At 41.3% G+C, this 14,922-nt stretch overlaps 1 protein-coding gene across 6 annotated transcripts in view; it reads left to right on the top strand.

Annotated features, from left to right (window-relative positions):
* PRUNE2 (prune homolog 2 with BCH domain) overlaps nucleotides 1-14,922 on the top strand; it is a 315,426-nt gene that overhangs the window by 165,458 nt on the left and 135,046 nt on the right. The window contains exon 1 of one of the 6 annotated variants that reach the window (XM_056523479.1): nucleotides 110-253. The exons of the other annotated variants lie outside the window; for them this stretch is intronic. Coding sequence (XP_056379454.1) covers nucleotides 231-253 — 23 coding nt within the window. The 5' untranslated portion in view covers nucleotides 110-230. Of the gene's footprint in view, nucleotides 1-109; nucleotides 254-14,922 lie in introns of those variants that run through there. 6 annotated transcript variants of the gene reach the window in all.

Genomic DNA, 14,922 nt, shown 5'->3' with positions numbered 1-14,922 from the left:
AGATGCTGACATCACGCCCACTCTGCATAGCAGGATCTCGAGATTGCGCTCCCCTGCCTGGCCACCTTCTGAGTGTACTAAGCTGGAGTGTCACACCTAGAAGGTGGTCAGACGGGGAGTGCACGCCCGACATAGCTCACTGCATTGCTTCAACACTGCTTAGTGAACTGTGCATGTAAATTGAATGTCCAGCCCCCCGCCCAAACCAGGAAGTGGAGGGGGATGGAGGGATGCAGGATGCTGAAATATTGAGGTGAGCAAACCTCTTAAACGTATGTCATCTGTCAGAGTTATCAAACTGATTTGCCCAGTTTGCTCAGGTTTTTTCCTCTCTCTAATTGCTTTGGTAAAATATAAGGTGAGCTGTGATTGGTTGTTATGGACAAACAGTTTTTGCCTCAGACAGTTTTGATAAAACTGGCCCATATGTCATATTTACAGTGGTGTTAGCTTTTAACATTTTTTTTTATTATTGGTAGAAGGCTTATAAATTAAGCAGTTTTTATAATTTTCGAAAACATTTTCAACATCTATCTTCCAGACACCAATCCAGGTCCTAAGGTGCGGGGGGCCCCGTCTGGGTAAGGGGGCCCCCAGCAGTGGTGCAGGGCCGACGCTAGCCTAAATCAGCCAAGGAAACGCCCCCGCCCCCCCCCCCCCACGCCCCCTTAATACAGTGCTATGGCAGAGACGGAGATTGCCAAAGGCAGTGCTCCGGCTCTGCCATAAAGTTATATTTAGTTTTACTTCTTTAAAAAAATTATAACTATATGTATTAAAATTAGCATGTTTAAAAATGTCCTCTTCTGGCCCTTATAACTTTTTTAATTTTTCCACATACAGGACTATATTAGGGCTTATTTTTTGCACTGTGATCTGAAGTTTTTATCGGTACCATTTTTTGGTTTGATGGTACTTTTTGATTGCTTTTTATAAAAAAAAATTAGGGTATACAAAGTGACCAAAAATCCGCAATTTTGGACATATTTTTACGTGTACACCATTGACTGTGCGGCTTAATTAACATTTTATGTTTATAGTTCGGACATTTACACACACAGCGATGCCACATATCTTTATGTTTATTTTTGTTTACATATTTTTTTTACATGGGAAAGGGGTGGGGATTCAAACTTTTATTGGGGGAAGGGGTTAAATTACATTTATTAACTTTTTACACCATTTTTATTTCCCATGGGGAACTAAAACATGCAAATCCTTTGATTGCATACACTGTTCAATGCTATTCCATAGCATAGCATTGATCAGTGTTATCTGTGCTCGATTGCTCCAGGCTACTGAGGCTTCCTGGAACATCGAGGCACAGATCGGTTGCCCGGACAGTTATTTTTAAATTTTAGACGCCGCAATCAACTTTGAATCCGGCGACTAAGTGGTTAATGCTGGGCATCACCGCAATCAGTGATGTCCAGCATTAGACACAGGTACTGGCGGCTTATAGCTCCTGACCCTGCATCATAGAAGGGGAGTGGGACAAGGGCGTACAGGTACGACCTTGGTCCCCAAGAGGTTAAGGATGCCTGAAGTGGCTTTGAAGCGACTCACTGCTTACGGCAGGCAGCAGCGATCCCGCTGCTGCCCATCATTTAACCCTTTAGATACCATGATCAATGCTGATCACGGCGTCTAAATAAAAGTAAAAATCTGTGGTAGCTCAGAGGAGCTTACCGAACTCCCACAACATGAAGATAGAGATGATGTATGAGACTAATTGTAAGACTGAGCACATAAACATATCTGGGTTTCAGCTGGCATAATTTTGACACAATGATCCATTATAATAATCCATCCAGTTATGTATGTTTGAGTCTGAGTGCATCTAGTTATGTATGTTTGAGTCTGAGTGCATCTAGTTATGTATGTTTGAGTCTGAGTGCATCCAGTTATGTATGTTTGAGTCTGAGTGCATCTAGTTATGTATGTTTGAGTCTGAGTGCATCCAGTTATGTATGTTTGAGTCTGAGTGCATCCAGTTATGTATGTTTGAGTCTGAGTGCATCTAGTTATGTATGTTTGAGTCTGAGTGCATCCAGTTATGTATGTTTGAGTCTGAGTGCATCCAGTTATGTATGTTTGAGTCTGAGTGCATCCAGTTATGTATGTTTGAGTCTGAGTGCATCTAATTATGTTTGTTTGAGTCCGAGTGCATCCAGTTATGTATGTTTGAGTCCGAGTGCATCTAATTATGTTTGTTTGAGTATGAGTGCATCCAGTTATGTATGTTTGAGTCTGAGTGCATCCAGTTATGTATGTTTGAGTCTGAGTGCATCCAGTTATGTATGTTTGAGTCTGAGTGCATCCAGTTATGTATGTTTGAGTCCGAGTGCATCTAATTATGTTGGTTTGAGTCCGAGTGCATCCAGTTATGTATGTTTGAGTCTGAGTGCATCTAATTATGTTTGTTTGAGTCTGAGTGCATCCAGTTATGTATGTTTGAGTCTGAGTGCATCCAGTTATGTATGTTTGAGTATGAGTGCATCCAGTTATGTATGTTTGAGTATGAATGCATCCAATTATGTATGCTTGAGTCTGAGCGCATATTGACATGTACTTTTAAGTCTGAGTGTATCCATTTATCTACATTTAAATCTGAGTGCATCCAGTTCTGCACTTTTAAGTCTGAGTCCATTTAGTTACTTTTGACTTTTTTAGTCTGAGTGCATTAACATACCTGCAGGCCTGACTGCTTAGCTACTCTACAGTTACTGGCAGCGGCAGCTGGCTGCAAGCAGATTTGCAGTGGTGACCACAGACGGTGTGTGTAATGTTGATGCTGCAGTTTTCTTTCTCATCTGCCACTGCCCATGCCCAGTGCCAACATTACATACTGCCATCAGTGCCATACCCTATAGGCTGTCTTGATACCAAAGATAGAATTTTTAAAGGAGGCAAGCTGCATGTGGAGGGCAAGAGCTAACCCAAGTGCTCCCCATTGCCCCTCCATGGGTACTAGTATATATACTGTGTGTATATATATATATATATATATATATATATATATATAAACTATGTACACCAGACTTGCATTGCTCATCAAAAATTCTCTAATGTGAAATCTCTATGTGGGAGATTTATCAAACCGTATACAAGGGAAAATGGAGGGATTTTGCCACAGCAACCAATCACAGCTCAGGTAACAAGCTCTGGTAAAGTAATACCTGAACTGTGATTGGTTGCTGTGAGGAAATCACTAATTTTTTTTCTTTCACAGTTTGATAAATCTGGGCCTATGTAATGGTATAATGGCATCACCATAACCGCATTCATTTAATTATGTCGGGATATTAGAATGTAAGATCTGCTGCATAGAGAAATATATATATATATACTATCAATAGAGCAGAGTGAGATAAAGGACGAGAGCCAGACCTCACTCTGTAAATAATGCATACATTATTGAATGGACTGGGATCATTGACAGCCTCTGTGACTCTGCAATGTCAGTTTTATGGAGTCCTCCCCGCTCGAGCTGCCCTTCAGACAGCTGCGTCTGCTTATGCTTTCCACTGCATCTTGCCGGCTGCCAGAGAGCAGGTGATCATCTCCATTTAGATGTTCCAGCGATCATGTGATCAGAACATGGTGGAACGCTGTATTCCATACAAAACAAAGAGGGATGCTGAAAATACAATAATCCCGTTCTCCAAGTCTCAGCCGGAGGGGACTCATCTGAAGCCTTTGCAAGGTAAATTTGTGTTTACGGAGAATGACTGCAATTGTTAACCCATGCTTATACAGGCCTTTGTTTCCTTTACACAAAAGAAGCAGCCCGGAGAATGGAACAGGGCTGGCTGAATAAGATGCTCCCAGGCTTTGCTTCCTCTCGCATCGAGGCGGCTGTTTACTTCTGCAGATATATCATCTCTTTATACTTCATGCGATAAATGAATCTTAGTAATGAAGCATGTTTAATCTCATATATTCCCTTTTACTCTGTGTAGATGTTGTTTTTCACCTGCATCAAAATGAGTTCAATATTTTGTATTCCACTGACATAATCTACTATGTACCGTGTAGTTTACAGTGGCTAAAGGCATATGCATAGCCTATATATGTAGCATTTCACCGGGCCTAGGGATTTCTACCTATAGCTATTTACACCTTTTTTGCACTTTGTTGTCTATTATTTGTATGTGAAAATCAATCATATTAGTACCACATTTAAATAACAGAACTAAAACATGGATATATATATATATATATATATATATATATATATTTTTTTTTTTTTTTATTTTTTTTTTATATAATATGACCAAATAGTCCCAAAATGGAAACAGGCAGATTCAAGGAGGGAGGGGGTTGGTAAATATCACTTGCTGTCTTAAAATAATTAACCATTACTTGTACAAACAATACTGCTGCTGTGTATACTTGTTTATTCTGTTTTTAATTCATGTGCTAAGGCTTAGTGATTTCTAAGTCCTTCAAAACAAGTAATAGTGCAACCAGGCTATAGGGAAAGCAAATTGAGTGCCTCCCTGCACAGGTAAAGGTATAACAAGGAAAAGATTGTGATCCAACTGTATGGAGCTCTAGTGAGAACAAATCTGGAATACTGTGTTCAGTTCTGGAGACCTAACCTTCAAAAAATAGGTCTATAGATTGTCTATAAAAATGATGAAAGGCCTCAAGCTTAAAACTTATCAGGAAAGACATAAAGAGCTAACTCTATCTATCTATCTATCTATCTATCCATCCATCCACCCATCTCCTATCTGTCTATCTATCTATCTATCTAATCTATCCATCCTAAAATAAAAATGAAATAATACAAGTGCAGACTGGATAGATCATTTCAATCTTTTATGTTTCTATGTTATAAAATAATCTGGTCCAACCCTCCTGTCCATGCAATGCCCTGCCATTGCTTTTAAGAGCCTGGGAAAGTTAAATGACCTTTCCTCGCTCAGGGTTCGTAATATGGAGGCTTTTGACCGGTGCTGACTGTAAGGCTAGGATTACATATGTTCAGTGTCCGGCATACGTAAGCCCAACCTAAATGTTTAGCATCTGGCATCCGGTGATTCTGTACGCCTGACAGGAGAACGCAGCAAGATGTGTTCCCCTGTTTGGTGCCAATCCGGCGTGTCCAATCATCAGGTGCCCCATTCAAATGAATGGGATCAGTTCTAGCATCAGTTTCCCTCCTGCACATTTTCTACAGTGCCGGAGGGAAAAGATGCCAGACACCAAACAAATATGTAAAGGAGGCCTTACTGGTCAGATGACCGCAATTAGAAGTATCTTAAGGTGACAGTGGATCATATTTTGAGGCTCAAAGCTTTTATTAATAACAAAATAAATCAAAATAAAATTAATACAACAATACAATGCATTTCAAGAGTCCAGCTTTCTTCCTCAAGTGACCATACAGCAAAAAAAAAAAAAAAATCCCATTTTCTGTTGGTGTAGAAACCTTCTTTTTACTAGACATAGATTATGCCTCCTTGTTATAAAAGCAGGATGTCAGGATGTCACTCAGGCAGAGAGTTCCTTGTTATCTCTGCTGTTACAGTAAAGAATCCCTTTCTATGTTGTTGTAAAAACTTTCTTTCCTCTAGAAGAAGATCCCTATTTGTTACAAAAATAGGTTGCCTCTGTGGCAGAAAGTTCCATATTCTCCCTGCTCTTACAGTAAAGAATACCCTTCTATATTGATGTTTAGCCCCCTTCACACATGTGTGTTGTCCGGCGGAGAACGAATCTTGCTGCGTTCCCCTGTCCGGAATGCACAAGTAATGAACACTGGATCCTAAACAACTTATGCACTTTTGTCACCAGTTGTAGCACCAGTTTCAGTGAGTTTAGGCTGGGTTCACTGAGCTGGACGCCGGATATATGTGAACCTAAACTTAGACATTGGGGGATGTAATGGTGTTTGTATGGTATATTTAGTCCTTTACCTTTACGGTATGTTCACATGACAGAATGTCTATGCAGAATTCCTCCAGAAAATTCCTCATGGACATTCCACTGCAGCAGAATTCTGTTGATTTCAATGAGATTCTGCTGCACTGTGCACACGGCGGAATTTCCACACAAATGTTTTTGCCGTAGAAATCCTGATTCCAGTGTCCGCAGAAAGAATATTCTATTCTTTCTGCGGATTTTGCTCAGAAATGCATTGTCGTCTATGATTCTGCGCATTTCCCAGCGGACCTAGCACCTGCCGGATCTGACAAATATGCAGAACGTCCGTATGTGTTTTCCATATAAACATTCCACACATTTTACTCCGTGTGAACATGGCATTACACTTTTAAAAACAGAATGTGGTACAGCTTGGCAGCACTGTGAAAAAAGGAACACAATTTACAGTACACATTATAAACTGCCCTGTAAATTTCCAAGAAAATAAACACTGCAATGATATCATTGATTTGTGTCACTTGGTATGTGCAGCTCTGCCCTGTATGCTTACATGTGTCACTTCCTTTTCCTGCCTTCTTTCCCATCATACCCAGCATGCCTAAAGGCTAGGCTCGAGTGTCCACTCTGAGATCCTCCAAGTACTGGCCTGTCACTCTCCTTGTCCTAGACCCCCCAGTATACCTTTCATAACCTATAGAGACCTCTGCCTGGCAACTCTCACACCAGCTCACTGTTATCACTGTTATCAGCTATCACTGTTGCCTTGCAGCACTGGGGTTCTGAGCTCAAATCATATCAAGGGCAACAAGATGTTTGTATGTTTATATATTTATATATACAGTGCATAGTGAAAGTATTCGGCCCCCTTGAACTTTTCGACCTTTTGCCACATTCCAGGCTTCAAACATAAAGATAAAAAACTGTAATTTTTTGTGAAGAATCAACAACAAGTGGGACACAATCATGAAGTGGAACGAAATTAATTGGAAATTTTAAACTTTTTTAACAAATAAAAAACTGAAAAATTGGGAGAGCAAAATTATTCAGCCCCTTTACTTTCAGTGCAGCAAACTCTCTCCAGAAGTTCAGTGAGGATCTCTGAATGATCCAATGTTGACCTAAATGACTAATGATGATAAATGGAATCCACCTGTGTGTAATCAAGTCTCCGTATACATGCACCTGCACTGTGATAGTCTCAGAGGTCCATTAAAAGCGCAAAGAGCATCATGAAGAACAAGGAACACACCAGGCAGGTCCGAGATACTGTTGTGGAGAAGTTTAAAGCCAAATTTGAATACAAAAAGATTTCCCAAGCTTTAAACATCCCAAGGAGCACTGTGCAAGCGATGATATTGAAATGGAAGGAGTATCAGACCACTGCAAATCTACGAAGACCTTGCCGTCCCTCTAAACTTTCAGCTCATACAAGGAGAAGACTGATCAGAGATGCAGCCAAGAGGCCCATGACCACTCTGGATGAACTGCAGAGATCTACAGCTGAGGTGGGAGACTCTGTCCATAGGACAACAATCAGTCGTATACTGCACAAATCTGGCCTTTATGGAAGAGAGGCAAGAAGAAAGCCATTTCTTAAAAATATCCATAAAAAGTGTTGTTTAAAGTTTGCCACAAGCCACCTGGGAGACACACCAAACATGTGGAAGAAGGTGCTCTGGTCAGATGAAACCAAAATCGAACTTTTTGGCAACAATGGAAAACTTTATGTTTGGCGTAAAAGCAACACAGCTCATCACCCTGAACACACCATCCCCACTGTCAAACATGGTGGTGGCAGCATCATGGTTTGGGCCTGCTTTTCTTCAGCAGGGACAGGGAAGATGGTTAAAATTGATGGGTAGAGGGATGGAGCCAAATACAGGACCATTCTGGAAGAAAACCTGATGGAGTCTGCAAAAGACCTGAGACTGGGACGGAGATTTGTCTTCCAACAAGACAATGATCCAAAACATAAAGCAAAATCGACAATGGAATGGTTCACAAATAAACATATCCAGTTGTTAGAATGGCCAAGTCAAAGTCCAGACCTGAATCCAATCGAGAATCTGTGGAAAGAACTGAAAACTGCTATTCACAAACGCTCTCCATCCAACCTCACTGAGCTCCAGCTGTTTTATAAGGAGGAATGGACAAAAATTTCAGTCTCTCGATGTGCAAAACTGATAGAGACATACCTCAAGCGACTTACAGCTGTAATCGCAGCAAAAGTTGGCGCTACAAAGTATTAACTTAAGGGGGCTGAATAATTTTGCACGCCCAATTTTTCAGTTATTCATTTGTTAAAAAAAGTTTGAAATATCCAATAAATTTCATTCCCCTTCATGATTCTGTCCCACTTGTTGTTGATTCTTCACAAAAAAAAATTACAGTTTTAAATCTTTATGTTTGAAGTCTGAAATGTGGCAAAAGGTCGAAAAGTTCAAGGGGGACGAATACTTTCACTATGCACTGTAGTACTAAATACTGCATCTTATAGCTGTTGTAGAACTACATGCCCTCACCGTGTTCATGCTAGAAGTTGTACTCCAGGAATACATATACACTATAGATGATAGGTAACATGTAATTCTGATGCACACAATTGAGATCACTGTACAGCCAAGCATTACTGACCTCAGCCAAAGTTGTAAAAGGGGCAGGGGCATCCCACAAGTGGGCACGATATCAGCTGCCCCAAGAGGGGCTGAAATGACCTGAGATTCTATCGCAAGTTTACCTTAGCAGTAAATTGAAAGCATTCAGCGGCACAACTTGTAGCTTCTGGGCCCCAGTGCAAAATCTGTAACAGGGCCCCATGTACTATTTATAATACTGGTCTCTTATGGGGCAGATGGGCCTTGGGGCCCCCTTAGTGATTGCTACCTATGAACTCCCTATAGTTAGGTCCCTGATAGCAGTAGATAGAGTGATAATTTGCAGTACACTACATGTACTGCCATGTTACTGTAAATATATTCACTAAAATAATAATAATTCCTTTATTCATACAGCACCAACTTATTCTGCAATGCTATACTGAGGCTCACAATTTCAACTCCAACTTGACATATCATTGTGTTTTTGGTGGGATTTGAGCCCAGGATCTTAGCAGCACTGCAAGACAGCAGTACTGACCTAATTCAACCCTGAGTAAGGAGATAAAATCCTTGTTGAATTTCCTCCAACCCATGAGAGGGATGACACATCCACTGGAAGGAGCCGAAAGCCAGACCCTTCAGACAGTACAAGAAATCACAAGCAGAGCGGACCTAGCTTGAGAACATAAGACAGGACAAGACAAGACATAAAATAAGAAGGGGAGGGTATCAAAAGAGAGGGTGTAGTACCTAGTTGTGTTGAAGCAGTGATGGATGGCTGTACAGGAAAATTATTTGTTATGGCAGTCACCTTGATATTCTGCAGTTTGGATCCACTTGTGCCTTTGGCCTTAAAGGGTCACTCTCATTAAAACTAATTTTTGCTATTGCACTCCTTATGGTAAATGGAAAATATTTCTACTATACTTTGTTTAAAAAAAATGAAGTTTTCTATGTTTTATTTGTGCTTAAAAAAACTCAAGAGCACATTTTCCCCCAACTCATACCCAGACTTTGGACCAAAGTCCAAACAGGAAGTGCCGCCTGGAGTGCTAGCTAAGGGGGGGGGGGGGGGGGGGTCCAGCTTCATCCAATCATAGCTCCTCTCACACAAAATGTGTGGGGGGAAAATGTGCTCTTGAGCTTTTTTAAGCACAAATAAAACATAGAACACTTCATTTTTTTTAAACAAAGTAAATTAGAAATATTTTTCATTTACCGTAAGGAGTGCAATAGTAAAAATTAGTTTTAATGAGAGTGCCCATTTAAAGGAATACTCCGCCCCTAGACATCTTATCTCCTATCCAAAGGACCCCCGGGATCTTGGCTGCGGCACCTCAGACATCCCGTGCACTGAGCGAACTTTGTTCTATGCCGGATGACTGGCAATGCAGGGCCTCTGGCACTGCACCCAACTCTCTAAACAAACGCCGGGTGCAGCATGGAGATCGCATGGTTCCCCAGGGGATAAGATGTCATGGGGCAGAGTACCCCTTGCTTCTTAAAGAGATAGCCTGACCACAGGCATCTATAGTATATTGATTTGACTACCGTTTGACAATCCAATCCAAAGTGACCATCAAGAACTTCATAGAGGAATAGATAAAGTGGAGAGCTGGCTGTGCATATGTTGACACTCTCCATTGTAGTTTATGGAAGTCACTGAAACATCTGAGGATGCTACTGCCGGGGCTCCTATGTTTTCTTGAGATAAGTGCTTGTCTTGAGTACAAGTTTTACTTATGAAAAGATTGAAAATGTTTGTCAGCATTTATAGAATACAATGAAATAATCACTATAGGGGATATTTATCATTTTAACCTGTTGTCAGCTTCTTTTTACCCGTTTTTTATTTTACTTTGGTTTTTACGGACGTGCGCCAAATTTATAATTTGGCGCCTGTCCTTTAGTAACTTAAGCATATACCATATTCTACCATTTTCTATGTCAGAATATTGTTGGAGGTGATTTGAGCTAAACATGCGTCAAAAGAGGCAAATTAGCACCAAAATACAATTGGTACAAATGATAAATTACTGACCACTTCAAAAAACATACACAGGACCATCAACATCCTATCAAGTTTACAAAATGACAGTGGAGAGAATGCACCAAACTTTGGCGCAGAAAGACACTGCGCCCAAAAAATTTGCAAACATACGCAATAAAAGACACATAAATCCGTTGATAAATACCCCCTATATACATATAGAAAAGACATTTTTTGCATTAAAACTAGGCTTAATTGTTTTGTTATAATACATTCCTGTAATAAATACTAAATATAGTTTAATTTAGAAAAGATGAGTTACAATAGATGTACCGTATTTATCGGGGTATACCACGCACCGGCCTATAACACGCACCCTCATTTTACCAAGGATATTTCGGTAAAAAAAGTTTTTTACCCAAATATCCATGGTAAAATGAGGATGCGTGTGTGCGCGTGTATACCCCGATATACCCCCAGGAAAGGCAGGGGGAGAGAGGCCGTCGCTGCCCGCTTCTCTCCCCCTGCCTTTCCTGGGGTCTAGAGCCCTGCTGCCGGCCCTTTTCACCCCCTGGCCAGGGGGAGAGAAGCGGCGCCGACAGCCAGGGGGAGAGAAGGGGCAGCGGCACCCATTGCCGGCGCCGCTGCCCCGTTGCCTCCCCCCATCCCCGGTGGCATAATTACCTGAGTCGGGTCCGCACTGCTGCAGGCCTCCGTCGTGCGTCCCCAGCGTCGTTGCTATGCGCTGAACGGCGCGGTGCATGACGTCAGAGCACCGCGCCGTGCATAGCAACGACGCTGGGGACGCACGACGGAGGCCTGGAGCAGCGCGGACCCGACTCAGGTAATTATGCCACCGGGGATGGGGGGAGGCAACGGGGCAGCGGCGCCGGCAATGGATGCCGCTGCCCCTTCTCTCCCCCAGGGGGTGAGAAGGGCCGGCAGCAGCGCTCTAGACCCCAGGAAAGGCAGGGGGAGAGAAGCGGGCAGCGATGGCCTCTCTCCCCCTGCCTTTCCTGGGGGTGTATCGGCGTATAACACGCACACAGACTTTAGGCTAAAAATTTTTGCCTAAAAAGTGCGTGTTATACGCCGATAAATACGGTAATTATCCTGTCGGTGTAGTGTTTGTAATGCACAATACTAACCAGAATATAAAGATGTCTACCAATACTCTGTCCTCCCTCCTCTCAATGTCCATTCTGCACATACAACATATGATTTTGTTCCTTAGCTTTCTTACATTGTTTCTCTTCAAAACAATTGATGTTTCTATGTTGCCAATTTAACAGACAATGTAATGATATGTGATACATTGTGAAAATGCTGCAGAGACCCCAAATGCACAATATTTTCTAGTCTGCTATTACAGCTTTTGGCATTGTACAATCGCCTGGAAAAAAAATGACTTGTTTTCATTTGAGAGACCATACTGTTATTTACTTGGCACTTCAATCCTTGAACAGAGTTTTGGAAAATGTTTCTCCCTTAAGCAGTTTGGATCATTTCTCATCTTTTTCTGCAACCTTGTTGATGTTTTTGCTACAGTAACTTAGTAACACTCATTATTTTATTTCTTTGTGCCATCTTAAAATGTGGATATTATTATTTATATACTGCATATGCTTCTTTCACACTGCCATTAGCATACGGCAGTGTACCGGTCATCGGGGGAGCTCGGAGGAATAGCAGGAGAAAAATGACTGCTTGTGCCCCTTTTTCTCCTTCTAGTCCCGCTACAAAATAACAGCGCCCGAAGGACCCCATTATAGTAAATGGGATCCATCAGGACCCGTTATTGCCCATTGTGCCCTGTTCCAAAAACGGCTGTTAAAGGCTGAAAAGAAACAAAAAAACTAAAACAAAAGAGCCTAATGGCCGTTTAAGGACCGGGCACAATGGCAGTGTAAAATTAGCCGTAGATGATGTTTTTGAATTATGTTGTCCCAGGACAAAGGGCATATGGGTATGCCCCTGAGTCCTGGTACTTAAGGACCGAGGGCATACCTGTACGCCCTGGTCCCATTACTTGGGTTTGTAACTGTATGGACGAAGGTGTAATTTTTACCAAAAAAGTGCACTAAGTAGAAACGAAAGCCCCCAAAAGTTACAAAATGACATTTTTCTTTTTCAATTTCACCCCACAAATATATATATATATATATATATATATATATATATATATATATATATATATATTTGTTTTGTTTTGCTGTATATTTTGTGGTGAAATAATAGATGGTATTACAAAGAAAAGACAGAAAGACAAATGATGGGCACAGCATACATAAATCACTCAAACTGGGTGCAACAAGTTGTCAATCATTTTGAACATGTATGACAGGAAGAAAGAAAAGCTAACAACTATATAACAATGATGCACACCAAATAAACTGTATTGTGAATAAGAAAAATGCGTTTTATTGGACACAAACAGAAATGCACAAACATTTAAAATCACTTAAAAATGTATATGAAAACAAATGGAGGCATGTAGTCCTCAAACACTAGTCCCGTACCATGGCTACCATGGCCTAAAGGGAGGTTCCCAACAAGGTAATATATGAATAATAGCTGCCTATTCAACCTCCAGACAAAAAATCAATAAGGTAATATATCAACAAATGTCAAGTGCAATACAATAAAGTGCACAGTGCACAATTTGTTACTCTATACACACAATCACAAAGTGCATCGTACCATAGATATCCCCTATAGATGCCATATCAAACCCTCAATATGTGGGATGTGAGCTGGATGTCTGTGAGGTATGGGAAACTAGCTGTATATCCTACATATAGTGGAACCGGGACACCATCACCTGGGTATGGGGGGAAAAAAGACTCCACGCTTTCCGCCACCAGCAAAGGTGGCTTCCTCAGGAGTGAATGTATGGTCCCAGTGTCCATAACACTGGGAACATGATTTCACTTCTGAGGAAGCCGGTGGCAGAACGCGTGGAGTCTGCTTTTTCCACATACCCAGGTGATGGTGTCCCGGTTCCACTATATGTAGGATATACAGCTAGTTTCCCATACCTCACAGACATCCAGCTCACATCCCACATATTGAGGGTTTGATATGGCATCTATAGGGGATATCTATGGTACGATGCACTTTGTGATTGTGTGTATAGAGTAACAAATTGTGCACTGTGCACTTTATTGTATTGCACTTGACATTTGTTGATATATTACCTTATAGATTTTTTGTCTGCAGGTTGAATAGGCAGCTATTATTCATATATTACCTTGTTGGGACCCTCCTTTCGGGCTATTGTAGCCATGGTACAGGTCTAGTGTTTGAGGACTACACTTCTCCATTTGTTTTCATAAACATTTTTAAGCGATTTTGAATGTTTGTGCGTTTCTTTTTGTGTCAAATAAAACGCATTTTTCCTATTCACAATACAGTTTATTTGGTGTGCATCATTGTTATATAGTTGTTAGCTTTTCTTTCTTCCTTTCATACACTTTACTAGATTGTGTCCAGGCAGTCATGAGCCTTCTGCTAAGGCTGCATCATCCCACCAGTACATAAGTTTTATTCAAGGATGAGAGTCATCAATTTCTCCATATTCCACTAGGGAGAGTGCAGCAAAATGAATATTAAAAGAGTCATTTGTAAGAGTAACACTTTATTATGACAGTTAGGGTAAGTTAACAAAGGAAAGATCTTGCATAGGTACAAGATTTAGTGAATTAGGGCTCTTTCAAGGTACAAAATCTCCGCCTGGATTTATTCCAGGGGAAGATTGCATCTGTTGTGGGCACTGGGAAAACAAGCCGGTACTAGGACAGCTTGGAAATGTGACATCTCAATAGAAGGCAATGATTTTAGAGCAGGTTCCGCTAAAAGAATAAACATATTCATTCTTTCAAAGTAGTCTCGTATCCATATTTTCCGTGGCGGAATGTCGGCAATTAAACATCTGAGCGGAATTTAAGAACAGTTTCCTTCAATTGAAATGAAGATAACATCAGAATAGCCCAAAAGGAAGCCTTTGGGCCCCCAATATAGGCGGAGGGCTGCTCTATACTCTGGACACTAGGTGATCTGTGTGTATCAGTGTCTGTTTTTGAACCTTCTGTGATGCAGCCACTGCTTTGCTTGAAACATCATCGTGGTGCGGTCTGGTGAACGTCAACTCTTCAGCTCTGGCTCTAGTTCTATTCAGGGGTCTCTGGCTGGCTTCTATGCACACAGCTTCTCTGCTTATGTCTTCTTTGTAAACAACTTCTCTGCTGATAGCTTCTCTACTAAAAGCTTCTCTGCACACAGCTTCTCTGCTGGTATTTTCTATACTGACAGGTTCTCTGCACATAACTCCTCTGCTGATAGCTTCTCTGCACATAACTCCTCTGCTGATAGCTTCTCTGCACATAACTCCTCTGCTGATAGCTTCTCTACTGAAGGTTCTCTGCATATAGCACCTCTGCT

Source organism: Hyla sarda, chromosome 1, assembly GCF_029499605.1.
Source record: "Hyla sarda isolate aHylSar1 chromosome 1, aHylSar1.hap1, whole genome shotgun sequence".
Classification (NCBI taxonomy): Eukaryota; Metazoa; Chordata; class Amphibia; order Anura; family Hylidae; genus Hyla; species Hyla sarda.
Note: the sequence above shows the minus strand (reverse complement) of the source record. Positions and strands in the feature narration are given on the sequence as shown.